The sequence below is a fragment of the Rhinolophus sinicus genome, linkage group LG06 (assembly GCF_036562045.2).
Source record: "Rhinolophus sinicus isolate RSC01 linkage group LG06, ASM3656204v1, whole genome shotgun sequence".
NCBI lineage: Eukaryota > Metazoa > Chordata > Mammalia > Chiroptera > Rhinolophidae > Rhinolophus > Rhinolophus sinicus.
In genome coordinates, this window is record NC_133756.1 from 157,183,815 (window position 1) to 157,211,312 (window position 27,498).

The 27,498-nt window shown below is 51.4% G+C and overlaps 1 protein-coding gene across 5 annotated transcripts in view; it reads left to right on the plus strand.

The window, feature by feature from the left end:
* Positions 1-25,812, plus strand: part of CD6 (CD6 molecule) — a 37,890-nt gene extending 12,078 nt beyond the window's left edge. The window contains exons 2-13 of one of the 5 annotated variants that reach the window (XM_019754074.2): positions 13,723-13,791; positions 14,754-15,107; positions 15,854-16,165; positions 16,896-17,198; positions 18,413-18,478; positions 19,893-20,033; positions 20,417-20,515; positions 21,570-21,692; positions 23,328-23,399; positions 23,681-23,875; positions 24,173-24,277; positions 24,810-25,812. In XM_019754074.2, the coding sequence (XP_019609633.1) occupies positions 13,723-13,791; positions 14,754-15,107; positions 15,854-16,165; positions 16,896-17,198; positions 18,413-18,478; positions 19,893-20,033; positions 20,417-20,515; positions 21,570-21,692; positions 23,328-23,399; positions 23,681-23,875; positions 24,173-24,277; positions 24,810-24,874 (1,904 nt within the window). In that variant the 3' untranslated portion in view covers positions 24,875-25,812. Of the gene's footprint in view, positions 1-13,722; positions 13,792-14,753; positions 15,108-15,853; positions 16,166-16,895; positions 17,199-18,412; positions 18,479-19,892; positions 20,034-20,416; positions 20,516-21,569; positions 21,693-23,327; positions 23,400-23,620; positions 23,876-24,172; positions 24,278-24,809 lie in introns of all 5 variants that reach the window. The other 4 variants (XM_074336455.1, XM_074336452.1, XM_074336454.1 and 1 more) reach the window with 4 other exon arrangements.
* Positions 25,813-27,498: the final 1,686 nt, after the last annotated feature.

Below are 27,498 nucleotides of genomic sequence, written 5' to 3' on the forward strand. Positions count from 1 at the left end.
AGGAATGTATTGCCTCACAGTTCTAGAGGCTAAAAGTTCAAGCTGAAAGTGTCAGCAGGGTTGGTTCCAGGTCTTTCTCCCAGCTTCTGGCGGTTTGCTGGCATTCTTTGGTATTCCTTGGCTTTTAGAAACATCACCACAATAAATAAGGTCACATTCTGATGTACTGGGAGCTAGGGCTGTAACATATCTTTTTGGTAGGTCACAATTCAACCCATAGCTGTGTGTGTGTGTGTGTGTGTGTGTGTGTGTGTGTGTGTGTGACTCAAGAGTGGCAGTTCTGGGTCATGACTATGGAAATGTTTTCTAAAGTGGTTGTGCCAACTTTGCTCCCCGCCACTCCCAGCAAAGTACAGAGTCCCTGCTGATCCCCACTGTCACCAACACTCAGTATTATGACACTTCTCAATGGTCCACAATCTAGTGGGAGTAGAATAGGATCTCCCCACGGCCTTTTTGCATTTCTCTGGTCACCGGGAGGCTGGATACTTTTCATATGTTTATGGGTCCTACATATTTCCTCTTTTGTGAATGGCATCTTCCTGCCTCTTGACCATTTTTCTGTTTGCCTTTTCCTTACTGACTTATTAAAGAGATTCTTTTCTGAGGAGAGTTTCCACTAGGGAACACAAGGAGAGAATAAGGGCAGAGTTAGGGCAGCTTTTCTGGCCTTAAATTTTGAGAATTTATCTGCAGAGCTACTCATTTAGGGGAAAAACAGGAAACCATTTCAGGTCTTCAATCTCTGTCTGGAATCCGTGGGGCCACGTGCAACTCAGAATCTAGACTGTTTAGATTGGAGAAAGGTGATATGGTACATGTACTGCACGTTAGGTAATGTTTCAGCAGGAGCCTGATCAGCCACTGAAATCAAATACATTAACATTTCTGAAGCGAAGTGCATGATTTTTCATAACACACGAAATAAGGACTATGAGCAGCTTTGTGTCAATTCTGGTCAGGTCCTGCCACCAACAAAGTTAGGAAAACCCTTTCAGTATGGGGCTATCTGGGGTTCCAGAATTGCATAAGGGATTGTGCCAGAGTATTCCCAGAATGGTTATTGAGAATCAAGCCTTGTGTTGCCCATTTTTTCTTCTAATCTCCTGCTAGCCCAGGAGGTTGAGATGAACATCACCTTATGTGAGCAAAGGCCACTGAGTCTCAGAGAGGTTAAGAAATCCAGATCCCGGTATTAAGAGGAAGAGATGGGATTTGAACCCACATCAGTCTGACTCCAAAGCCCACGCATTTCAAATTCTACCAGACTGTCCCCAGCCCTATGGGAGTGGTTTCTTGCCGTCTCTGCTCCCCAGAACTCTGGAGTTCGGAAACAAAGTCAGCAGTCAGAGAAGTGGATTGGGGGCTAGGGGGGCTGGGAGTGAGTAGGTGGGAGGTCAGTTGGCTGAGCCAGACCCTCACCCCAAAGCAGTGGGTGCTGGTTGCCAGAGCCTGGATGACCACCTCAAACCTTTTCAACACTTCCCGAGGGTCTGTCATATTTTGTCATTGACCAAACATTCAGCCAGGTGTCTACTTGCCCTGGTTTAGAGCCCTGACGTCTTGGACCGAGGGGAAAAGCACTGACCAGAGGTCGTAGCCATCACTGGCTTTCAGGGGCTGAGAAAGCAACAGTGTCTTCCCAGCATTTAAGTCAGGGCTGAGGAAAGCAGGATGGGGAAGCCCCGTGATGCCAGGCCACTGGCGGGAAATAGAGGAGGGCACAGCGCGAGGGTGGTAGGTCACTGCCCTACGTGATCTCTCCTCCAAGCCCACTCCCTGGAAAAGTGCACGTCAGATCTCCCAGGTTGTTTGGCAAAGGCTCGGACATCTTCTCTCCATCACTTTCTCAATCCCAGGAACTCCTCTCCTCCTTTAAGATCCCTCCCAATTGTCCCTGGCTCTTTGGTGTCACAGTTCTTCCCTCTCGCTTCTATCTTGTCCAGAGCATTTTGTTCTGACCACTGGGTAACACATACCTGACCATAATCAATCTGAGTACATCTGTGTTCTCTACCACGGTGTGGGACCGGCCACAGAGCCTGACCAAGAGAGGAATGAATGAAGGAATGAATGAATGGCACCTTCTTGACTAAGGGTTAAGACTGGTAGGAATGTGCAAGGACTTTCAGCCACCTCAGAAGCACGCAAGATGCGAGTTGTGGAAGGAAGTATGAGACGACCGTAAGGCCTGATGGATAGCATGTGGCCTCACAGAGACCTGAAGTCATATTCTGGGTCCACCTCCTAGTAACTGTGATGTTGGGCAAGTCATTTCATCCCTCTGAGCCTCGGTTTTTCTCATCTGGAAAACAGACTTCATAGGGCCCTTTTGGAGATGAATAAGAGAGAGTGTGCTATGTGCTTAAAGCAGGGGCACACAGTAGGCATTCAGATAGTCACAGTAGGTCACTTCCAAGCAACCCAAATTTATTTCTTGAACTGCTAAGTCCGGTTGGCCTTGTGGCCATTGGCTGCTGCCAAACCCCAGCTGTTAATGTCACAAGGTGGCCATGGAGAGTCAGGCTAAACATCTCCTGTGTCTTCCAGCTTCTCCTTTGAAGCCAGATAGCTGGTGGGTGGAGAGGCGACCCTTGGAGCTGGGAGCAGACAGACACAGGGACGTGCCTGGGTGAGCACGACTGCTGAGCCACGGCTGGTCCTTGCTCCCCCAAGGAGATACTCTGGTCCCAGCCTGAAGTCCCACCTGCTTAGGAAAGGCTCTGTTTCCTTTCTAGGCAGGATGACTTGTAATGGCTTCTGGACACCTGACATGGAGGGGGCCCTTCTCTTAAAGGGGCTTTAGGCCACCTCAGAAAGTTCTCACCACCGCATCTGGGAGCTGGGGGATATTCACCCCTTGCCCACGCTTCAGCTTCATTCACCCAGAAACTGCTGCTCCAGCAGCTCTCAGAGACTTCGAACCAGAGTCCCTCCTGATAGCTGGTGGGTGGGGACAGGCCCCCTGGAAAACCCAGCACAGCCCAGCAGAGTTTTAGCTCCGCTGAAACCCAGAAACCCAGCCCTACCCTATACATAGAGGGCGAAGTTCGAGGGGATTTTATTCTTGAATTTTACATACATGGGTCTCGAGCTTAAAACACCAGGCCCTGTACTGCCTCCAGGCTCTTGCTTATGCTGGATCCCCCTACCCAGAATGCCTTCTGCCTCCTCTCATTTGTTGAAGCTGCCTGATACAGTGGAAAGAGTGAATTGGGGAACAAACTTGGATTTGACTTCTGGCTGTCGACTTCAAGGTGTTTGACTTTGGGTTATAGAGACTCCCATAGCCACATGGTAACTAGGGTTTGTTGAGCATTTACTATGTGCCCTGAGTGTTTACTAGGTGGTGATTAAGAGAGTCCAGGAAACCCTCTGTGTAGGTTCAAATCCCTGCTGCGCCTCTTATGAACCCTGTTGTCCTAGAAATTTTCTTTACCTCTTGGACCCAAAATTTCTCCATCTGTAAAGTGGGCACAATAATACTACCTATCTCCGAGCACTGAGATGGAGATTTAAGAATTTAAAACTATAAAAAACCCATAGAGTTCTTACCCATGTAAACACACAAGAATAATTGACAGTGGGCATTGATATGATTCAAGCAATTTACAGTTTTTTAAAATATGTTCTCATTTTTAAAACTGTTGTTTTCATTTTCATCACTAAAATTATATAGAGTACAAATATCACCGAATTTAGAAAATAAAGAAAAAAACTTACCGGTAATGTAACCTTCAAAGATAACTGTTGTTACTACCCTGTTATAGAATCTTCCAGACATTTCGCTACAGAGAAATATTGCAAACACACAGACATGCACTGAGAGTATTTTAACAACCCCTAGGCATCTCCACCACCCAGATTTAAGAAATCTTTACATTTTCCCCATATTTGCTCAGATCTATATTAATAAGAGAAAAAAACCATACAGGTAACTGTTGAGATCATTTCCTTATCCCTCGCTCACCGTGGTGTGTGCCCCCTTCTCGTCCATGTTTTTATACTTTTATTACACAAAAATGTATCAAGAGCCAATAGATGATACGTGCGCTATATTTTATATAAATAATACCATACTGGACATATTGTTCCACAACTTAATTTTCTCACTCGATATATAGTTTTCAAGACCTATCCAAGTGAATAGATATAGGTTTACTTCATTCTTTTAACTAAATAATCCAGTCTATGACTATAACACAGTATCTTTAATTATTTCCTGCTGGTAGACTGTTAGATTACTTCTAATATTCTTCTGTTACAGACAGTGCTTTTTCTTTCTTCTTTCAAATCTCTGTGCATGTCTGCATATGAACATACCTACCAGAAATTTTTTTCTAAGATATATATATAAAGATACAGTTTGGGGGTCAATGTATGAGCATCTTCTCCTTTATGAGGTGTCATCAGCCATTTTTCTATGCGTTATACTTATAAGGATGTGATCACCCTGCATATTTCATTTATAATATGCTTTTTTGCACCTATTATACATATGCACACACACACGTCTATCATATATATACATTAGTAGTCAGTGATTCTGCAGGATCTTTTTGGGTACTTACTGGGGGGCAGGTGTTGGGTTTTTGTTGTTATGTTACTTCAGTCCTGTGAGCTTTTTACACCTGTGAGGTGAGAGCGTCAAGTCTGACATATGAAGAGATTTGCCCAAGTTCCTTCCCCATAGTAAGGAGGGAGCTGGGTTTCGAAACTAGGCTTGTTCAGTTTCAGTCCAATGCTCTGTCTGCTGCCCACCCCCTGGTAGATGGTTCTACCCAAACCAGATTCAAGACCTACTACTGAATCGGAATCCTAGAGGACAGACCTAAACATCCACCTCCTGCACTCCTGGTCTGAATTCTTAGGGGAGATCAAGACAGTGGGACCTGTGAAAGGCCAGTGACTCTGGCCTGCTGGGCTCGCTTGGAGTCACATCCTTCCTGTGACCCTTGGGATTTTTACTGAGCTGCTCATGATCCTCTATGCTCGGGCTTGTCTCCTCTTACCACCTGGCAGCTGTAAAGACGCGATAGCCTGGCACCGGAACCTGAGCAAGCCTCGGGGCCAGGACCACAGCCGCCTTTGCTTTGAGAGGAACTCCTATTACCATGGCAACCGCCATCCACCTCTCATCTTTAGGAACACTGGATGCCATGTTTATAGAGCCAGGGAAGGAAGAAGCAAGTTGTGAGTGTGGGGCAGCTCTGCTAAGGCTCGTGACAAAGACAGGAAGCGGGAGGAAAGAATGCAGCCTTTGGGGAACTGGAACTGTCCCTTTGCAGAGCTGAGGACCGAGGGGCTCTCAGAGCCCTATTCATGCCTGGGATGGGATGTATGTATAGTTGACCCTTGAACAACACGGGTTTGAATTGTGTGGGTCCACTTATACACGGATTTTTTTCAATAAATACAGGAAATATATTTTCTCTTCCTTATGGTTTCCTCCATAGTATTTTCTTTTCTCTAATTTATTTTATTATAAGAATTGTAATATATAATATGTATCGCATACAAAATATGTGTTAATTGATTGTCATTGGTAAGGCTTTCAGTCAACAGTAAACCGTTAGTAGTTAAGTTTTGGAAAGTCAAACATTATATACAGATTTTAGGTATGTGGGGGGTTGGCGCCCCTAACTCCATATTGTTTAAGGGTCAACTATATAGTCAGTGGCCAGCTGCCCTCCTATGTCCACTGAGAACCAGACAGGAGAAAGTAGATCAAAGCTTCAGGGTGTGGGTTAAGAATGACAGCTGCCATATACCATATCCCAAGCATTTCACATATATTACCCAAGCACCCCTCAAAGCTATCCAATGTGGCTGTGTATTGTGCCCAGTGCCAGGTTAAAACCAAAGTCTAGCAGGGCTCTGTGACTTCCCCAAGGTCACACAGCACAGATACACTCAGATCACTGTTCTGTCTTTCCCAACGTCCCTGTTCTAAATCATGAAAAAAGAGTTTGCCAAAGTGGCAGCTGTTAAGCAGATGCATTGGTGCCCAGGACAAGACGTGGACTCTCCTATTCCCAGATCATCCCCTTTACACTTATCTCGCTGATACCTGCTCCCATCCCTGTACACGGGAACAAGTTCAACAAATGTTAATGGAATTGACTGGAGGCTGCAACAGACGCATTGCTCAGCTTCCAGGATAATGTGGCTCACGCACTCTCACTTTCTTGAGCACGAGAGGGAAAGGGCGACTTCCAGAAACCACACAAACCCCAAAGCCAGTGGTGTTGCCTTCTTGTTGGGCTTCCTTTCAGTGGAGACTATGAACTGTTGCTCTCCTTGCTTCCCCTTGCGTTTGGTGCTGGGGAGGAGGAGAGTCACCCTGCCCATGCAGCTGAGCCTCCTCTGTCATATGACACGGTGACAAAAGAAAATTTGAAAGGCTGGATTTCTCTGACCTGAGTGACTGAAGTCCTCTGGGTCGGGGACTCTTGAAGCCTTTTGCCATCACCTCTCTCTGTCACTCATGTGCCGCCTTAGCTCGGGTGCTGTAGCACAATGCTGTAGGCTGGGTGGCTTACACGACAATTTGTTACTCATGGTTCTGGAGGCTGGGAAGGCCGAGATCAAGCTGCCCACAGATTCAGGGTCTAGTGACGGTCCTCTTCCTGGTCTGAAAACGGCCACCTTCTTGCTGTGTCCTCACACATTGGAGAGAAAGACCTCCTGTCTCTTGTTTTTACCCCCCACCCCCGAGGATCCACTGTCATGACCTCATCTAACCCTAATACCCCTGCAAAGGCCCCCCCAATACCATCACAGTGGGGATTCGGGCATCAATATATGAATTTTAGGGGGACACAAACATTTAGCTCATAGCATGTGCTTTGAGTTCTTTTTGTGTCCCCAAGCCTTTCCTAGCCATGATGGGAGAGAATGAAAACGAAGAAACGAAAATCCTGTAAAATAAGTTAGACTAACATACCAAGTAGCTGACTTTCCCTCGGGTTCCTAGGGGTGAGAAGTCACCCCAACCTCCTGGACTGGGAAAGTCCCCAGTGGGTACAGCCTGGCCCATTCACTGCAGCCATCTGACCCAAGTCACCTCTTGAGAGAGGACCACGCTGCCCAACCTAGCCCCCAGGTCAGCCTCGGTCTTGTGACAAAGTAAACTCAACCCAACTGGGTGTCACAACCTCTCCCTTCAAAGACAGAACGCAGCTACCCCCTCTGAATCAAGTCACACGTTACTTGTGTGAGCCAGCGCGGTGCTTCTTTCCAATGTTAATAGAATTATAGGTTGTTTTTCTTTCCGTTTGTTTTATCAATAGCTCACCATTGACAACATCAAGGGGATTTTTTTAAAGAAAGCCATTCACCATAGTCCCAGCACCCTCCCGCTCCTGGCTCCTCTCCTAACTCCCTAGTTCTATTAGGGCTGGACCCTCCTTTTCCAATTAGCCCACTTCTCCTTTGACCTCAGAATTGAAACAAAGGGGTTCAGATTGTGCTGGAGCCTGCCAGTCTTGGAGAGCCAGTGGGGAAGGGGTGGGGGCAGTCTGTAGCTGCCAGACCTCATCTTGTCCGTGCTGTGGGACAAATGCCAGCCCAGGAGCTTCTGCCTGGGGGGAGGATGGTCTCCTCATTGCTGCTCATCGTTGGAGGCAGGGCTTTTTTTTGAAATCAGTCCTGGGGCTTGCATGCTGAGTTGTGTCTCCATTGAGGAATGAGCTATTATTCCTAAATTCAGGGCTGGTCACGCCCTGCAGAATTGGAAGGAGTTGGGAAGACCACTAGGTTGTCAGAGCTCCCTGCCCCACGCCCTTGGCATGACCACTGAAGCAGAAACCGGGATGTCACAGTCCAACCCAGCAGAGCAAAGGGGACAAAAGTGCGGGCTCTGCACCTGGACAGCCTGGATTCAAATCCCAGCTCTGCCATGTTCTGGTTGTGCCATCTTGGGCACCTTATTAAACTTCTTTGTGCCTCCGTTTCCCCACTTTGTGGGCTTGGTATGAGAATTAAATTCGTTAATTCATCTAAAGTATTTTCAAAGAGCGTGATATATGAGCACTGAATGAATGTAAGCTATATCACCGAGCTGTGCCAGGACGTTTGTGGTGGGTACTTGGCGTGTCTTAGGGCCGCCCCTTTCCCCGTCACAGCAATGGGAAGAGTCACCATGCCCTTCCCTTCCCTCCCTGCCTTTTAGATCCAGGAGGCCGGAGACGAGTGGCTGCCCCTGTCAGTGTGGGTTGGAACTAGAACATGAGGCTCCCATCTGGCTATACCCCGAATGTCCCCCTGCAAACTGGGACTGGCAGTCCACCCATTGAAACTCGGGGCCAGGAGCCAGTGAGTGTCTCTGGACAGCTCCCTGAACCAGCACTGCCCCCGGACTATCCAGGGCCCTCGCTAGGGGAGGCAGGCGAGCCAGGGTCCTTTCTTGTCCTTGCTCAGGACACCAGAGGCTGATCTGCAGAAACAAGACTCATGGTGCTTTCCAAACCAGCCGGGCCTTCGTCTCTCCCAAAGCTGGGGGGTACTGCCATCCCAGGGGCCTGTGTCAGTCCTGGGGCACACCTGCCCCTGCCCCGGCAGTGCCCCGGAGCAGCAGCTGGGTTAACTGGGGAGACTGTTGCACTGGGAGTCTGTAGGCCTTGGGGTACCCATGTGACGCTTAGGAGCTGGTGGGACTGATGGCCATGAGCCAGCTCAGAGCCAAAGTAACTATGTAATTGTGTGTGGCTGGGGCCACAGAGGAAAAGCCCAGGGCGCAATGAGAGGACAGAATGGGGAACTGAACTTGGGTTCCCTCCTGGGAGACCTTCAGAAGCTAAAACCAGGCTGGGTGGGGAGAGATAACTCTGTGTTCTGCTTCTATCACTTAACATCATATCATCAACTTTCCCTGCATAAACACTCTTTGTAAATACTGTTTTGCAAATATTGCTAAGTTCTGTGCTTTCCTAACCAAACCCCAATCGCTTTTCGACAATTCAGATGTCTCCAGTTTAGGGTTTTGTTTTCTTTTTACTATAAGAAAGGATGTGGCTGGAAGCTCTTGGTCTGACAGCACAGCAGCTCAGAGCACTGCGCTAAGGGCCTTGAGTGTGTCATCTCATTTAATCCTCATGACGAGTCTGCAGCGTGGGTACGTACTGCTCCCACTTTACAGAGGGGCACACAAGGCTCAGAGAGGCTCAACGATTTGCCTGAGTCACACACTTAGAAAGGCGCTCAGCTGAAAAAAGGAATCTAGAACTTTCCTATTCCGACACATGGACTATAGTTGCCATGTAGTATGGTGTTCTGCATTGATTCTTTAGGATAAGTTCCCAGAAGTGGAATTACTGGATCAAAGGGCTTGGTTTGTTGTTGTTGTTGTTGTTAAGGCTCTTGACATATGTACTTGCAAACACTTTCTGCAAATACTAAAAAGAAAAAAGAAGTGCATCTAGCAGGTGACACATACCACGCTCCCCACATGGTCCTTTTTGAGGGTTTGTCCCTCCGTATAGTATAGTCCTCCCCTTCCACCCTGCCTTCCTCCTCTGCACATATCTCTTCATCCATTGTCCACGCAGTAAGCATTTATTACGCACTTAGATGTTTTCTCAGCCCATCTGACGAGGCCAGAACTGTGGTGCCCTCAGGTGTAGATGGTATTTACCTCACATCTGTATGTGTGTGCTGGGTGTGCCCAAGGTGGCATTCCCTTGGGACCCTGAAGGGACCTGAAAGTTTCCCTGCTGGCCTTGCTCTGCCATGGGGCTGGCCAGCTAGGGCCTAGGCTGGGAAAATGCACCTCTTTTCCTCCCTGTGTCCCTCACCTCTCAAAAGCCATGGGGAATCCCATGGGCCTCAATGACACAAGAAGAGGACACAAGAAGAGTGACACAAGAAGAGTGTCCCATTTTCTCAGGCTCCGGACAAGGTGGCTCTTCAGTGCTTTCATTTTTCCTGACCTCAGTCTCCTTCGTTTCATCTTCCCTTGGCACCTTCCTCAGGCCACCCTGTTCGAGGTCCTGTCCCAATCTGCTGCGAACCAGCCTGAAAAAGCTGCTGCCGTCCTGGGCTGGGGCAACTTTCCCAACCTCTTTCTTCTCCCACTTGAAAACCGCACCCCTCCATCCCTTACCCTCTTGGCCCGTAACTTTCCAGAAAGCAAGCACAACTTGAGATGGTCTTCTGAGGCACCCAGGGTAATTTCAGGTGGTAAATGAATGGAACATTAAATAACACTGCACTATACGGTAAGAAAAGCACTTAATTATTTTATTTTCAATGCTCTGTAATTTTTTCTGATCTTATCAAAGAGTCTTAATTGGGTGACGATGTGTCTTTTAACATTTCTAAATAGCTTTATTTTTAGTATACTTATTTTTACAATTACCTTCTGTTTTAGGCAAAGGCAAACGATACAAAAAGTTAATTTATGTTCTTATATTTTCTAATTGTTTTGCCTGACTACCTATGTACCTAATTTTATGTAAATGGAATCATATCATACATGACTGTTTAAAGCATAGCCTTTTAGCTTTTTCTTCCATTGCTTGCTTCCTTTCTCTCCCTCCTCTCTTTTCCTTCATGACTTGGCCCCAGGACCAGCTACATAATTTGCAGGGCCCAGTGCAATATGAAAATGCAGGGCCCCATGTTCAAAAATTATTAAGCATTTCAAGATGGAGACAGCAGAGCATTAAACCAAGCCCTGGCTCTTTTAAGTGTAGAGTCCTGTGAATGCTCAGGTCACATCTGTAAACCTGGCCCTGCTCTGGAGCCCACCTTTTCCACTTGCCCATTTTAATAATCTGATGTGTGCTCTTCCGTACTTCTCCCTATGTTCACATCATCTTACCAGTTTGTAGGAGGATTTTTTTGGCCTTTGTTTTTTTAAAAAGTTGTATCATATTTTCTTCTCTGCATCTTGCTTCCTTCCTCAACACAGCGTGGAGAGCCCTCCAGCTGGTGTGAATCGGTTACATTCTTTGTTAAGGCCGCATAAGTTGCCACGCTGTAAATGGATGATAATTTATTCAGCAGTTTCCTCGGTGGGTGGACATTTACTCTGTTCCCAATTGTTTGCTGTTGAAAAAACTGAAATGAATACTTTTACGTTTGGGCATCTAAATGCTGTAAAGCCAATTCACAGGGTACAGTTTCCTTTTCACATAAATTTATTGCAGTAAAAATGTGAATCAAATTTAAAGAAAAGCGTGAGGCACAGGGCCAGGCAGTGCGAATGTCTGGGAAGCACCGATCCTGCGTTGGACCTTCTGTGAACCGAAGCCTGGGTGGAGGAGGGGGGAGGCAACTTGTCCTTCTGTTCCTGCAGCACAGAAGTTAGAGGACTCCAAAGCCAGGGTCCCTTCTTGGGACAGGGGACAGGAAAATGCCTGTGACACAGATGAAAACCCTGGAGTATATCTAGTATCAAACTGCCTTAGCAACAGTTGAAATTGGGACTGGTAGCTCCTGCTCACTCTTTCAGTCAGTCCATCCGCAAACACTGCTTTGGGTACCCTGGGGGACACAGGGCTGCCTCAGCCGTGGGCCTGCACTCCAGGGTTTTCTGGTCTAGCAGAAGATGGGCATGCCTTTATGCATGACAAAGTGGCTTCCCAGACCCAGAGAGAGAGATGGCACAGAACTGAGCTTGAATGCTCCACATCCACACACATACACTCACACTCACATACAATGGTACACACAGGGTCAAAACCACACACTCACACACACGCCACCATCACACACACATGCAGGCTGCGCCAGTGTCCCAATCTCCCCACCCCCCAGCACACATGCAAGTATTGGAAACCACACTGGAGCACTGGGACTGTTGCTGTGGGACCTGGGATTCTGAAATCCTAACTTGAGGGCATCTGAATTCTTGTTCTAAGTATTTCCTTAGCCGTGGAGCTTGTGCTCTGAATTCTAAGTCGTATTTCCTTCAAGAGTCAGGTTGGGCAGCCAAGCAGGGAGGTGGTGAGGACAGGCAATCAAAGGTTTGATTACTTCCCGTTTGAGTGATGGAGTGGTCCAGACGGGCGCTTCTGGGAGAGCTGTAGCTGTAGGTGTGTGTGTGCGTGTGTGTGTGTGGGTGTGTGTGTGTGTGTGTGTGCACGCTCATTTGGGTATAAGTCCATGCAATCTTCTCAGGTGAGGGTGAGAATGTGCAGCAGTCATGCCTGCGTCTGCAGCCCCTGTATCAGTCAGGCCAAGCCAGGCTAGCTTATTATAACAAGTACACCCCACATCTTCATGGCTTAACACGATAAAGATTCACTTCTTACACAACATTTGAGTTGGGTCAACATCCCCCTCCATCTTGCAGTTGCACCTGGAACCCAGGCCACGACAGAGAAGAAAGAGATGGAGGAGGCTCCCTGGCTCTTAACTGCCTTGGTCCCACCGTGGGCACCAGTCCTCCTGCCTAGACTTCAATGGCCCCAACCTAAGCACAAGAGAGACCCGGAAATGTGGAGGAGCTCCTTTGTGAGCACAGTGGTCCCGGCTGCAGCGCTCCCTTTGTACTCTGCAAACCGAGTGTCCCTGCCCATCAGGGAGCTGATTCCTTGGAGACAGTTCAAATACTGGCTCTGCCACTTGCTAACTGGTGGCCTCAGGCCACATACCAGTCAGGGTTCTAACAGGAAACAGGCGGCACAGTCATAGTAGAAGTTTGAAGGGGCTTATTTACAAAAGCACTATTTACAAAGGATAATACAGTAACAAGAGCTCAGAGCAGCTGAGGTCTTACCACCCTGAGCCCAAGGACACAAGACCAGGGGGTAGTCAGTGAGACCCAGGAGGAGAAAGTCAAGAAGAGGTGACGACCTTGAGAGGAATGATAAGATTCAGATGAGGACACAGCCTGCCCAAAGGATCTCACCGGGAGGGAGCCAGGGGAATAAACACCACAGCCTCACTCTCCTCCCTCCCTCCTGCTGGGCTCCCCTTGGCTGAGTTGAAGGGAAGCCAACGGGCCCAGGAAGATGCTGATTTAGTCCAAACAGGTCAGTCTCCCAAGGCCAAGGGGACAGCGGCTCTGGAAAGACAAATGCACACTATCTGGCACTGACAATCAATTTCTATTCTTTGGGCCTCCCTTTCCTAATTTGTAAAATGTGGATGCTAATACCTATCTTACTGTGTTGGTGAAGATAAGTGGGATAATATAAGCAAAGACCTGGCATAATTGGCCCTTGACAAATGCTAGTTTCTCAGTGTCTGAAAACACTTTGCAGTCCTATGGTTCCCAGCCCAGGATGTACCAGTTGCCCGAAAGTCTGGTATGAATTTCTCAAATTTTCCAAACAAAAATGTTTTTCCTAAAAATAACTCCCATCTATAAGCTCCTTTGTGTGTCAAATATTTTACAGGTATTGTCTCCTTTTAGCCACAATACTTTCCTAAGTGTTATCGCTAACAAGTTGGGACTCTGGCCGAGAGAGTAACCCTTGGCCAGAGTCACTCAGCAGTGAGTGGGTCTGGCCCCAAAGCCCACGGTCCTTCCTCTCCGCTCCATGGTATGTGCACAATTAATAGACGAAGTGGAGGATGCTGCAACTCCAAAGCCTGAGAATGTCCCTCCTTTGAACGGAGGCAAAGGCACCCCAGGGCCAGGACTCTGTCCTTTCCAAAGGCCCCATAAAGCCATGGCAGGCTCCAGAAAGTGCCACCTGCCCTGCAGGGCACATCTGTGCCCTCTGTGCCTGAGTTCACTCACCCACCACGGCTGCTGCTGGTTGATTTCAGGTCACCCGTCACCAGCCCCATCTGGTCAGCCCAACACCAGCAATGCAGAGAGCCAGTCCTTGGAGCCAGGTGAGGAAATGATCTTTCTGGGGTCCCTGTTCAGCTTTCTGAGACCAAGCAGGTGGTGTCCTCGGGTGACAGGAAGGGAAATGGACTTTTACGGTACCAGGGAGGCTCCCTAACTTCAGACAACACTTCTCCTTCCTGACCCAATGTCTGAAGGTCCACATTAGATTCACTTGGAGATCTTAGGACTGCCATCTTTGAGAGGCCACTGATAAAAAGTCACGTACATGTGAACATTTTAAGGAGATTTGTTGAGAACAAGCTAAAGAAGTCTAGGTGGGGTAGAGGGGTTCCACCAGGTGGGTCCTAGATTAGCTCAACAGATATTTATAAAGGGCCTATTCTGTGCAAAGCTGTGTGCTAACATTGGGGGTGCAATCCTAGGCAAAAGTGGGCAGGTGGTTCCCCAAGGAGGGGCTCTGGGGAAGACAGAACCACGATACACTGAGACAGGCCATCCTCAGCCCCATCACTAACCTCATGTCTGTCCATCCTACAGGGTTCTGGGGGTCACAGTGGCACGCCATGATAGTTAGTGCCCTCAAAACAGTGGAAGGGCCTGGGAGAAGCGTGGCAATCACCATTCCAGGAAGGGCCTCTGAACCCAGAACTCTGTCCTTCTCTCACACAAGGGTGTTCTTAAGACAGGGGCAAGACAGGAGGGTTTGTGGGGACTGGACCCCTGGTTCTCTGTCACCCCAGGCCTAATCCATCCTAACCTCTAGAGTCACCCTCAGCCCCAACTTCTCCTGACTCCAAGGAGAACCAGAGGGCCAGGTCTCAAAGGAGGCTCAGGGATGAATCACCACAGGCCCATTTTGCAGACTGAAAGGCTGAGGCCAAGAGTCAGGGTATTGTCCAAAGTCACCTAGCAGGTCAGCGGTGGGGCCCTTGGCAGCACCCCATCCCTGGCATTGGCAGAATCCACATCCGTAGAGGCTTCAGCTGGTGTCTGGCTCTTCCAGGGAAGCAGCTCAGGGTCCGCCTGGTGAACGGGAGCAGCCGCTGCAGCGGGACGGTGGAAGTTCGGATCAGGCAGTCCTGGGAGCCCACGTGTGGGGCATTCTGGAACAGCGATGCCGCAGAGGCAGTGTGCCGAGCGCTCGGATGCGGTGGGGCAGCGAGCGTGCCGCTCCAGCCCATCCCGCCCAGGTTGGAGATGCCACAGGATTGGGCCACTGGGAACGCCAGTGGGGCCCAGAACGGCACACAGGCCCTGGCACCCTTCGTCATGTGCACAGGCAATGAGTGGCAGCTCTGCGAGGTGGAGGAGCACCCGTGCATCAGCGACCAGAAGCACGCCCAGGTCACCTGTGCAGGTACAGCGGGAACTCCTTTCATCTGCCCCCTGGGCCCCTGCCTGCCCGAGCCTCTGCTGGCCTCCAGCCATGGCCCCTCACTCTTGTCCCCAGCTCTGGGCACTGCACCCAAGCCTCGACCTTTGGACTCCCACCCCCACTCATCACCAATGCAAACACACCTGGTCCACACACCGGAGTATAACTTTATGTCATTTCCAGCTCTGAGCATTTCCTCAGATCTGGCCTCCAGACCTCTCTCCTTACTAGGTCTCCAGTTGGCTCACTTGGCCCCCAACCCAACCCCTTGGGTCCCCAGTCCTAACCGAGCCTCTAGGCCTTAATTATAAGTCCTGTCCCCCTCCTTCTAGCCCTCTATCTCCTCTGTTTCCGCCCCTACCTCCCATGTACATAAATATGATGCCCAGGAGCCCATGGCCCTGCTCTTCAGGCCCGCACACCAGGTCTCTAGCCCCGCCCACTAATCAGCACCAGCTACTAGCCCCTCCCACTGGCTCTACAGCCCTGCCTACAAGGTATCCAGCTCCTCCCCTGGAGTCCCTAGTCCTGACCAGCACCCCTCCTGTGCTCACCAAGTCCCCAGCCCTGCAGGGTTCCTCCGTCCTGCCCAGAGGGTTACAGCCCCTCTCACTGGGTCCACAGCCCTGCCCACAATTATGCAGCTCAGGACCCAAGTCCTTCCTCACCCTCCCCTCCCATCCCTACCCCCTCCCCCATCCACAAACCCCTTCCCCGCCCACCCTCAGAGAATCGTGCACTGCGGTTGGTGGACGGAGGCAGCCCATGCGCCGGCCGCGTGGAGATGCTGGAGCATGGCCAGTGGGGTTCAGTGTGTGACGACACGTGGGACCTGGAGGATGCCCACGTGGTGTGCCGGCAGCTGAACTGCGGCTTGGCGGTCCAGGCCCTGCCTGGCTTGCACTTCGCGCCTGGCCGAGGACTCATCCACCGAGACCAGGTGAACTGTTCTGGGGCAGAGGACTACCTGTGGGACTGCCCTGGGCTGCACGGAGACCGCTACTGTGGCCACAAGGAGGACGCCGGCGTGGTGTGCTCAGGTCAGTGGGCAACCAGTCTGAACCTGGGTCCTCCACCAACTCTCACTGTCAGCCTACTGGGCACCAGGCCTGTAGTCAGTGCTGGAGAGGTCGTCCTTGTATGGTCACCGTCCAGGAGGGAAGATGACACCCAGACAAACGTAAACCCCGGGAAGGCGTGGTAAATGCCCTTAGAGAGGAAGCCAGGTGGAGTTTAGAGGCAGCAGGCAATCCATAGCTGGAGGGATAAGGCTGACCACTTCCTAGAGGAGGTGACATTAGAGGTGAGGTTCTTCCTGAGTGGCAGTTGGTTATCTGTTTCCGAGCAGCAAGGGGAGAGGAGGCGGGGAGGCCCTCGGGGATTCTGTCTGCAGCCCACAGGAGTCTGTGAAGTCCTGGTCCAGCCAGTGCTTCTCTCTAACGTCCATATGACTTGGGGTGGGCGGAGGGTGCTTGTGAAATGTAGATTCTCAGTAGGCATGGGGCAGGGCTTGACAGTCTGCGTTTCTAACAAGATTCCAGGTAATGCTGGTACTGCTGCTCCACGGACCACACCGTGAGCAGCATGGATGTAGGGTGCTGCAGCCAGAGCAGATGAGGCAGAGGAGAGGGGGGTGCAGATGCAGGAGAGAGGGCACACAAGAGCTGGAGACCAATTGGTTGTGGGCTGTTTGCATTCGTGGGTCTGGGCTGGTGGGGTTGGGCCCTGAGGACCCTGGCCTGACTCTGTCCCCCCACCCCACCTTTGCAGAGCACCAGACCTTGCGCCTGACCGGGGGCACTGACCCCTGTGAGGGGCAGGTGGAGGTATACTTCCGTGGGGTCTGGAGCACAGTGTGTGACAGTGAGTGGTACACGTCAGAGGCCCAGGTGCTCTGCCGGGCCTTGGGCTGTGGGACCATGGCCAGAATACCCAAGGGGCTGCCCCACTCCCTGTCAGGCAGGATGTACTACTCGTGCAAGGGAGGGGAGCCCACCCTCTCGGACTGTTCCTGGCGGTTCAACAACTCCAACCTCTGCAGCCAGTCAAAGGCAGCCAGGGTCGTCTGCTCAGGTACTCCTCTCCCTACCACTCTTTCCCCCCTCCCTCCCTCACCCCCAGATTTGGACCAGGAATTTCATCTGACTCCGCAGCCTAAGTTCTTGCAGCTCAAGGACCATAGCTTCGACTGGATCAGGAATGATAACTACTGGCCTTAGAGGGACCACTGCCCCAGCATGCCCAGGCAGATGTTGCTAATTAATCAGGGAATTCTTTGCCACAGATCCTTGACCCAGCCCCAGATTCATGAATCAGATATTTACTAAGGCGTTATTATATGCCAAGCAGTGGTCTTTTTGGACTGGAATTGGCTCAGGAGATGAAACCAACTTGCCATCCCAGGGCTGGGGATCATAGTAAAGATAATATTAGGAGACACTAATAATAATATCAGTGACAGTGTCTGGAGCCCTAATCATGTAGCAGGCATTGCCGAGCACTTGGTATATCTTATTTCGGCTAAGCCTTGTATCCACTCTATGAATTGGGGTCTACTGTATTTTAACAAATCTAAGATGGCATTGATCTGTCACACCATTATTATGTTATGTACCATAAAGGACAAAAATGCTGCCAAAATAAACTCTTGACATGTCATCAATTGTAACGATTGATGCCATCACCCCGATTTCAGAGGTGTTTAAGGTGTGAAAAAGCAAGAGCTCAGAGGTGTTAAGGTGTGAAAAAGCAAGAGCGTTAGACCTGAGGAAATGATATTCATCTCTCTGGAGTTCAGACACCTGGCTAGGAATTCCAGCTCTGCCATTTACTAGCTGGGAGGCATCAGTTTCGTGACTATGTGGACGCTGGTACTCAAAGGGTAGCTGGGAAATCAGATCACATCGCAGGGACTTTGTAAGCTCCATCCCTTACCTGTCAAATGCTTATGATAGTGACAGTAATGTCAGCGTCCCACCTCCTGAGGCTCACCTGAAGAACAAACCCCACTGCATGGAAAAGGGATTTGTGGTCTGCAGCAGATCACACAGAAGAGAGGGATAATTCTTTTATTAGTCCCTTATTCTAACCGAAGGACCTTCCCAGAATTTAATCCCTCCTTATAGTGGGGGGTGGGAGAGGCAGGTTTCTTTAGTCATGTGCCTCCCTGGGATGCACCTCCAGTTCCAGGTCACTTGTCTGTCATGTTTAGTTCCTAGCACGAGGTCCGGCACACAGTAGGTGCTCAGTTATGTGTGTCGACTACATGAGGTGGTGCTTTCTGACAGGTTCCCGGAGTCTGCTCAATCTGTCCACTCCTGAAGTTCCTACAAGTATTCAGCCAGTCACCACAGGTGAGTGTCACTGGGTATGCAGTCTCAGAGCCTTGGATGTATACATGTTGGGGGGTGGGGGTTTTGGGGGTGGGGGCGCTGACAGTTTGTCCCCCTCCCCCAGACAATGGACTTGCCTCCCTCTGGGTGCCTTGTGCTCCTCTCCCTGCCATGTCAGCTCCACAACTCCTTGAATCCTGATATTTCATGGACAGGAGTCCACTCCCCACTCCCCTGTGAGCTCCTATAGGGCAGGAGGCGAGAGCTGGCAAGAGTGGAGCTGATCTGACATGGGCCAGGTGGTGGGGACACGAGGATAACAGCCAGTGTGTTTGTAACGTTCCAGGCATCGGCCCAGCACTTTGTGGTCATTATTTCCCAACCTCTTAATCCACTGGGCAGTCCCCTGGGGAGGTCTCAGCTCTTCCTTTACGCAGAGGAAGAAGCTCAGGCTCAGAGGGTGACGTGACAGTCAGCCAGTGTTGGCTGGAATTTGCGTCCGATTCTGAACTCCAGATCTGTGTGTAGTCTATCCGCCAGTTGTGTGTAGCTTGGCTGGCTTTGGGGCTGGGACTCCTGGGGCTCCAATCCCAGCTCTGCCTCTTGTTCACAGTTCTTAACCTCTGTGAGCCTCAGATCCCTTGACTGTACAGTGGGGGTGATCATCATAGCATGTCTCCTAGTGCTGTGTGAGTCTCCAGGGAATTAACATTTATAAAGCACTCAGAACAAGGCTTATCTACGATGTCAGAGGTGCAATAGATTGGGAGCAGGGGGTTATCACTTTGTGACGGATAAAATGTCTAACTATTGCATTCTTTTGTATACGGGAATCTAATAAAATAAATATATAAATAAAAATAAATAAATGCATTAATTAAGCGAACAAACAAGGCTTAGTACACAGCAAGCACTGTCTGGGCGTCAGTTAGTCTTGTGATTATTTAATCCAGGCATGGAGCCCCTGCCATGTTCTCTATCAGAGTCCCCTTCTCTGGGAAGCCAACCTCCATCTCCCCATAGAGAATTACGTGCCTCTCGCAGGGCCTCATGCCCCCCAGGTCGCTTCCTTACCTCCATCACAGCAGTTACCTTATGTACTGGATTGCGTCGACTTGTTGATCTCCTTACTAGACAGAGACCCTAGTGTCTGGGGCACAGTGGGTGCTTAATAATTGTTGAGCAGAGAGAGATTTGTGGGGGCTGGTGGCCCAGAGAAAGTTTAACTCAGTCAGTTATTCATTCAGTATGCGTTTCTTGAGCACCTACTGTACACCGGGCACCTAAAAGCAGAAAAAAAAATTTTATTTTGAAAGGGAAGAGGAGGATAGGTACAAAGGGAAGTGGGTCAGCTGCAGTCAGGATGGAGAGGCAAGAAGAAGGGCGAGGAGAAGTCTATGCCCATTCCTCTTTCTCTTGGGGTTCTTGTTTCCAGAACCTTCTGTGACAGTGAAAATGGAGGACTGGCCGTCTCGGGAGCTCATGCTCCTTATCCTTTGCATTATTCTGGGAATTCTCCTCCTTGGCTCACTCATCATCATCACCATCATCCTCTTGAAAATTAAAGGAAAATACGGTAGGTGCAGAATTCTGGGCACGACGGAGAAGGCCCAGGGATGGGAGGAAGCAGGGCAGAGGCGCAACATTCCCAGGGGAATGTGAACCTTGGGGGACCCCAGCAGGAGTGTCAGTGGCCCCGCAATGGCCACCCAGCCCTGGCCCTGGGAGCGTCTCCTGATGGGAAGGATTTCCCTAGCAGAAGTGGACCAATGTGGGCCCCACGGGAGAACCAGACTCTGTGTGTGTGTGTGTGTGTGTGTGTGTGTGTGTGTGTGTGTGTGTGTGTGTGTGTGTGTTTGGGGTGGTGGTGAGGAGGGAGATGTTTTGCTGAGAACAGAAGCAGGCAGACTGGAAGGGGTAAAAAAATGACTTGTAGACTCTCTGCCTGCCCTCCCTCAGCCCTCCCCGTTCCGGTGAGCCACCAGCATCTACCCACCACTACCCCCGCAGGGATCAATAGCTATCAAGAGGTCCCCATCACCATCCCCAAAGAAGAAGGTAGGATGTCACCCACCCTGGGGGTGGCGAGGGCTGGAGAGGAGAGGAAGGGTATACTTTCTGGAAGATCAGTACTGCTTAGCTTAAAGCAGTGCCCCCGCTGGAGAGGTGACTTGGGTCAGCCCACTAGGCTGTGGGACCTGGAGCCCGTCAAGTCTCAGTCTGGGCCTTACTGGGCAGATGACCAGCCAGTGCAGTCATTCTAGGATTCTAGGCTTTCGAGTTCCGGACCAACACAGATCCAGGGCCTTCCTCTCGTTGGAAATCTCCAGTCTGCTAATTGGCTGGTAGGCTGTACATCATCACCTCCTGCGATGGCCTGCTCAGTCAGTCTCCCTGCAGAGCCCCGTCAAGATTTTCCTGGAACATAATTTTATTTCATATGTTCTGAAAGATAAAAAGTTGGATCAGTCATTCATGTTTTATGACATGTGGATTTATACGTCTTCAAAGCCTTGTAAAGGAGTTGGAGTTCAACCACTTTGCATTATGAATGTATTAAATCACCTCTATTTGAAAGCATTCAGTGACAAAAAAAACCACAAACTCAGTCAAATATTATTATTCTCTGTATACAGTACCCATATATGTAAGAAGAGAATATGAATACAGAACCTAGAACAAAGCTAGGCCCAGAGCAGTTGCTCACTGAATATTATGGTCTGGAGGTTAAGAGCCACACTGCCTGCTTCTCTGGGCAAGGTGAGAACCTCTGTGCCTCAGTTTCCTCAGCTAAAAAATGGGGACACAAATGTACCTACCTTACAAATTGTTATGAGAATTAAATGAGATAAAATTTGTAAATGTTAGAATAGCCCCTGGTGTATACTGACTGCCACGGAAGTGTTTGTTCCATAAATAAATGTTGTTTGGTTACCCATGCTTGAAATGGGTGGGAAGAGCTTGGAAAACCCAGGCTGGATGGTCTGGTACAAGATGGGCTGCCTGGCACTTTCCCTGCCTCTCTGTCTCCCGCCATCCATGCTCTCTGCCACCTCTCTCTGTGCCTTTCTGCCCACCACTCTGCCATGCCCCCACTCTGTTCTCTCCCCAGTTCCCGAGCTGCCAATCCAGGTGCAGGCCCCGCCCCCCCAGGACTCGGACTCAGGCTCAGACTCCGACTATGAACACTATGACTTCAGCGCCCAGCCTCCCGTGGCCCTGACCACCTTCTACAGTGAGTGCCTGGGCCCAGGCACCTGCGGGCCCTCCTGCCCCAACCAGGGAGAGGGCCCAGCTGGCTGGGGACCTTCAATAGGCTCCACATCGTGACCCCTGCAGAACTAGGGTGGGATCTGTAAATGGTCCCACACTGAAGTTTTCAAAGTGCTTTGCGATCCTGGAGGCATCTCCATGTCTCACAGGTAGTTCTGCTCCGATTTCCTTCTCTCCTACGTTTGCCTCTGGCCATGCGGGGTCTTAAGACCTGTCCCTCGACATTCACCTGAAGGTGGCTGTGTCTGGGTAAGATACGAGGGAGTCCAGGTGAGACACAGTTCAGCTAGCTTTTTGCACACCCACAGTCCTGTGTCCTATCCACCGTGTCAACCCCACTCCCCTCCACCTCCCCTGTGAGCCTAGTTCCTTCCACCTCTTGTCCGGCTTCTCCAGCTCTTCTCTCTGCCTTCTGGGGTAGCGGGAAGAAAGACAGTGCTTAAAGCAGGGCCCATGCAAAGCTGGAAGGTTGGAGGCGAGCAAGAATCCTACACCTATTGTGGAATTCCTTGGAAGCTTGTCACAAATTCCTGAGCCCCAACCCGCCTCTGCTGTATAAGTTAGGATGAGAGTTTGGCTGTGTGTGACAGAGACCTCCAAATGACGATGTCTGAGAAGTTGGTGGGGGGCCCAGGCTCCTTCTCTCTTGCTACTCTGCAGTCCCTAAGATGTTGCACGTGACCCAGAATGACTCACCACCATGTCCACGTTCTAGCCAGTGGGAAGGGGGAAGGGAAGGGGGACATGCTCTAGCCTTAAGGCAGGGTGCTCAGTGACTCCCACTCACCAGCCAGAACTTAAACCTCCAGCTGCAAGAGAGACAGGGAGATGAAGCCACTGCCCTGGGCAGCTGTGTGTCCAGATAAAGGCCGAGGGCCTCCTACTACAGGGGGGAGAATGGATATTGGTGACAGCCAGTCATCTCTGCCCCACCTGCTGAATCAGGGCCTTTGGGGGTGAGACGTGGATGATCCCACCTCTGCTGGCCCCTGCACCGGCGTTTGGAAGCCCTGGGGATGAGATGTCCTTAGAACCTGTGACCCTGAGCCCTGGCACGTAAAATGCAACACTAAGAGTCCAAACTCCTAGGACATGGGGATTAAAGTCAGTGGTTCCAGGTTCAAAAGACTCCAAGATTCCAGACACTTGAGTCCTTGAGACTCTATGAATCTACATCTCTTTGATTCTGAAATGAAGGAGCCGCAGAATCTGTGACACAAAGGTTCCAGACCCTCTGGCTTCCACTCTGGGAAGGCTCTTCGAAGGGGCAGCATGTGCCCTTCTCCTGCCCAGACCTGTCCAGGCGTGAGGAGAGAACCCAGGACTCTGGGAGGGGCACCTGGGGAAAGCGGTACAGGGCACTAGGGTTTCTGGCCAGAAGCGGCCTGTCCCCATGCTGGTTTCAGACTGGGGTTTGGGGTCTTCCTGGACTAGGACACGAGCTTGGGACTTGATGGGGAAGGCTAAGCCCCTCCGCACCACTGGGGTTCTTCCCTCCCTGTCCAGCCCCCAGGGCACCCTCCTGAGTTCCGAGCAACACTAACTGCTCCCCCAGGCTCCCGGGACAACCCCTCCTCACCTCCACCTCTGCTTGTAGACTCCCAGCGGCACCGAGTCACAGAGGAGGATGTCCAGCGGAACAGGTTCCAGATGCCCGCCTTGGAGGAGGGTGAGTCAGGCGGGGGTGGGGCATGGAGGGGGGGATGCCAGCCCTGCCTCCAGACTTCGCAGTTCAGCCCACCTTGAGAAGCTGCAGCAGCAACCTCCCTCAACAGGTTCTTCCTGACTGTAACAATTCCCATTGGCAGTAAGTTCTTTCTCAAGTCTAATTCAAAGTCCTTTTGCTGCGTACCTTCTTATTTCCTCACCGTTCTCCCTTTTCTGGCCCAGGACTTGAAGAGGTACATGCCTCCCAGGTCCCACCTGTCAAACCTGGACACTGCATTGCAGATCCCCCCGCCCTGGACCCTCAGCAGCACACGAGGAACAGCAGCGGGTCTAGCACGTCGTCTGGGGAGGACTACTGCAACAGTCCCCGTAGCAAGCTGCCTCCATGGAACCCTCAGGGCTTTTCTTCAGAGAGGAACCCCCTCCTGGAGCAGCCCCCAAACTTGGAGCTGGCTGGTTCCCAGGCAACTTTTTCAGGTAAGCTGGGTCCGGGAGGATTCTGTGTGTGTCCCAGCCTCCCATTCTGTAGCCCACCCGGCTAGAGGAAGCATGAAGCGGGGAGCCCTGAGCCAGGCTGATTTCAGGATTCTAGTCCTAGCTCCGCAGCCACTTGCTGTGTGACTTTGGACAAGTCTTCTTCCCTCTCTGGGCCTTCATTTCCTCATTCATCAGGCTAGGCACTTGACTCTATGGAGTCGTGAGAGCCTCCCAGCTTTGGCAATTTGCAAACTGACTGTCTGCAGGCAGAGGGTGACTGGCTCTGGGGGTTTCCAGCAGGGCCTTCGGCTGATGACAGCTCCAGCACCTCATCCGGAGAGTGGTACCAGAACTTCAAGCCACCGCCCCAGCCCCCTTCCACGGAGCAGTTTGGGTGTCCAGGTGCCAGTGGCAGGGGAGGCGATCCTGGGGGGAGGAGGGACAGAGAGGGACTGGGAAGTGGATGAGTTGGGGTGCTCTGGAACCATTGGATACATCAACCCAAGGAGAAAGAAGAGAGGTGAAGGGATATTTAAGAAAAACAGGAATATAAGGAGGTGGGGAGAATGGAGGTGGACGGGACAGAGTCAAAGAGAATGCCTTGAGGGGACATGAGCTCCCCATTAGTGGAGGCATTCAAGCAGAAGCAGCTGGATGGCCCCTTGGGGGCCCTCAGCATCAATTGTCCATCATGTACTGTGCCAGCATGGGGACTACAGCCCTGAACTAACAGATAAGGCTGACATTCTCTGGGCTAACATTCCAGTGAGGGAGATGGCAATGAACAAGATGATGAGATGGGAGTCTTGTCAGTCCATGCCCCACAGCATCATGGGACAGCGGGGTATGGACTCAGACCCACTTAGCTCCATCCCATGGGGCACATGGGACAGTGATGGGGCCTCCCACTGACCTGAGCCTCCCGGCCACACAGGGTCCCCCAGTCCCCAGCCTGATTCCACCGACAATGACGACTATGATGACATCGGAGCAGCCTAGACTCAGCCCCGCCAGGCTCCAGGCAGGTGCTTCCCCTGGACTCCTGCTCTACCTACTCCCCTGTCCCACCCTATCCTCACAGATCATCCCCCAGGGGGCTGAGAGGCCCCCCCTGGAGAGATGAAAGGAAACTCCACACCCTGTAGCACCCAGTCTCCATCCATCAAACAGAACCTCCACCAGCCTCAAGAGCAGCAGCAAGGTGGAGGGTGCTGCCTCTGAGAGGTAGTGAGCTCTCTGTCTCAGGGATGAACAAGCAGCAGTCTGGGCCATCTCTCAGCAGGCTGCATGGAGGGGTTGACCTGAATGACTCCTGAGGCCCCTTCCAACCTTCGGGTGCCTGGTGCTTTGGTTCCCTGAATCTCAGACAGCTCAGGGCCCAGAGGTACTGAGAGGGGCAGAAAGCAGCCCCACCCCCGTGCTGCCCAGGCGGGCCCCACATGCGGGGGCTGCTGGGCTGCTGTTGCTCTGCCAGGTGGATGCGGGGCTTGGGGTGGCACACGGGCTGACCTAGCCTTCTCTCAGGGCAGGGAGTCCTTCCCTACCACCAAGGGGCTGGGTGGGGCGTGTGTCTAGAGACCCTGGGAGCCCACCAGGGGCACAGCCCTGTTCCGTAGTGACTGTCCATGGACAATGAATCCTTATTCTGAGCTTCCTGTGATTTATCTCAGCCCAGCCTCGCCACAGCCCCAGAGGCGGGGCCCAGTCCCTGAGGGGGCAGAAGTGCAGGAGGGGCCCAGAGGCTGCACTAAGCCCTGAGTCTCCATCCGTCTGCTTGGATTGATGGGGGCCTCCCGGATGAGTCTGTGAACATGCAATGTCCCACCCTGAGTCATAAACGTGACCAGGCAGCCTCCAGAGAGAGGCCGGAGGGTTCAGGGCCAGCTCTTGGTGTCCTGTTCTGAGAATCCTGAGATTAAACTAATTGCTGAATGAAACTGGGGTGTGGAGTGACAAGTCTTTGAACTTTTATAGCACCCAGGCTCTGTGTGTGTGTGTGTGTGTGTGTGTGTGTGTGTGTGTGTGTGTGTGTGTGTGTGTTGCGTGGGGCAGCTCTATCCATTGAGACAAACTAGGAAACCTACCGTGGTCTGGGAAAAGTGCTGGGGCTACAGGGACAAGAAAATACAGGGCCTGCCCCTTGGAGGAGCTGGACCCAGGCATCCGCTGTGAGTTAGGCAGCTGTTTGGCTCCCTGATCTGTCCCACTAGCCCTCAGAAGCTGGGGGTGGGGGGGGCAGTGGGGTCGGGGTTGCTGCTGAGTGAGTTCCAACATGAGCCTCCAAAAGCTTCCAAGCAGGGTAACGCGAGGGGGTTTTATGCTCAGAGCTGCCCGGCAAAGGAACCCATCCCAGGCCCAGGAGGAGCGGGAGATGAGGCTAGTGGACATGGAGGGGCTATGTCGAGGACACATGGAAGGAATCAACCTGCTCAGATGCTGGGATGTTAGCCCAGCTGCAGAGGCCATCGCCCAGCTCTGCCAGGGGTGAGGACTGGGGATCAGGTTTCCTCTGAGCCTTTCCAGAGCAGGGGTTGGAGGAGGCTGGGCTGTCGGTCCTGCCCTGGGGGGCTGAGTGGGGATGAGCAAGGTCTGTTTTCCGATCACCTGTCCCAGAGGTTCAGAGAAAGCTGGCACTCCCCAGGCAACCGTCACAGGATGTGGTTGTCCCTCTCATGGGCCCCCCTCCCCTGGCTGAGGGGGATTCCTAGGGGAGGAGCCAGTGCTGGAGTGGGTGGGGACAGACTCCCAGGGCGTTTGTGAAAGGGTTTTTGTCAGACAGACTAGATTCAAATCCCGAGCCCACCCTGTCCTGGCTGTGCTGCCTCTGGCAAGCCACTCAACATCTCTGAGTCTTTGCTATAAAGTTTGTCTGTAAAGTGTGCACAGCAGTAGTAGGCACCACATAGGTGGTGACAAAGGTTAGGATCTTGGCAATAAACGTTCCTTCTCATTGGTACGTTAATCAATAGAGGTGAGAGATCTTTAAAGAAGAAAGGGGAGAAGAGAAGACAGCCATTCATGGGGTCTTAGTGCGTTGGTGCTGGAGGAGGCATGGAGAATATTGGCCCACGCTCGTTTTACAGATGAGGGCGCTGAGGCCTGGCAGGGGAAAGGACTTGTCCAAGGTCACTCAGAGAGTGAATAGCCAAGTCACAATTTGGCCCTACCCCACCCCACCCCACTCCACCCCAGGAAGATAGTTTCACCCTCTTTTCTCCCACAGTTCTCCCTTATTTCTCACCAGAGCCCCCTCCCCCAACACTCGCTCCTGTCCTCCCACCCCACCCCCCCAGTCCCAGAGAAATTGGGCAACTCTGAGCTGTGTCTCCCTCCCAGCCCCTGGGCAGCCTGGGGACACCAGGGTTGCACATGGCAGGGGACTTCCTTAGGGCTGGTGTCCAGAACCTGCCAGAGCGGGCTTCCTGGTTTGGGTGATGGGGACTGCTCACTGGAAAGTCCCTTCACCCCCTATGTCTGTGCCTTCAGGGTCCTTGGGCCATCTGAGGGAAGCCACAAACAACAAAGCAGGTACACTCAAGAGACCAGGGGTTAAAATAAACGTAAAGGATCTGGGAGAGGAAACACCACAATATTAAATGGCGGTGACAGCTAAGTCCTGATTT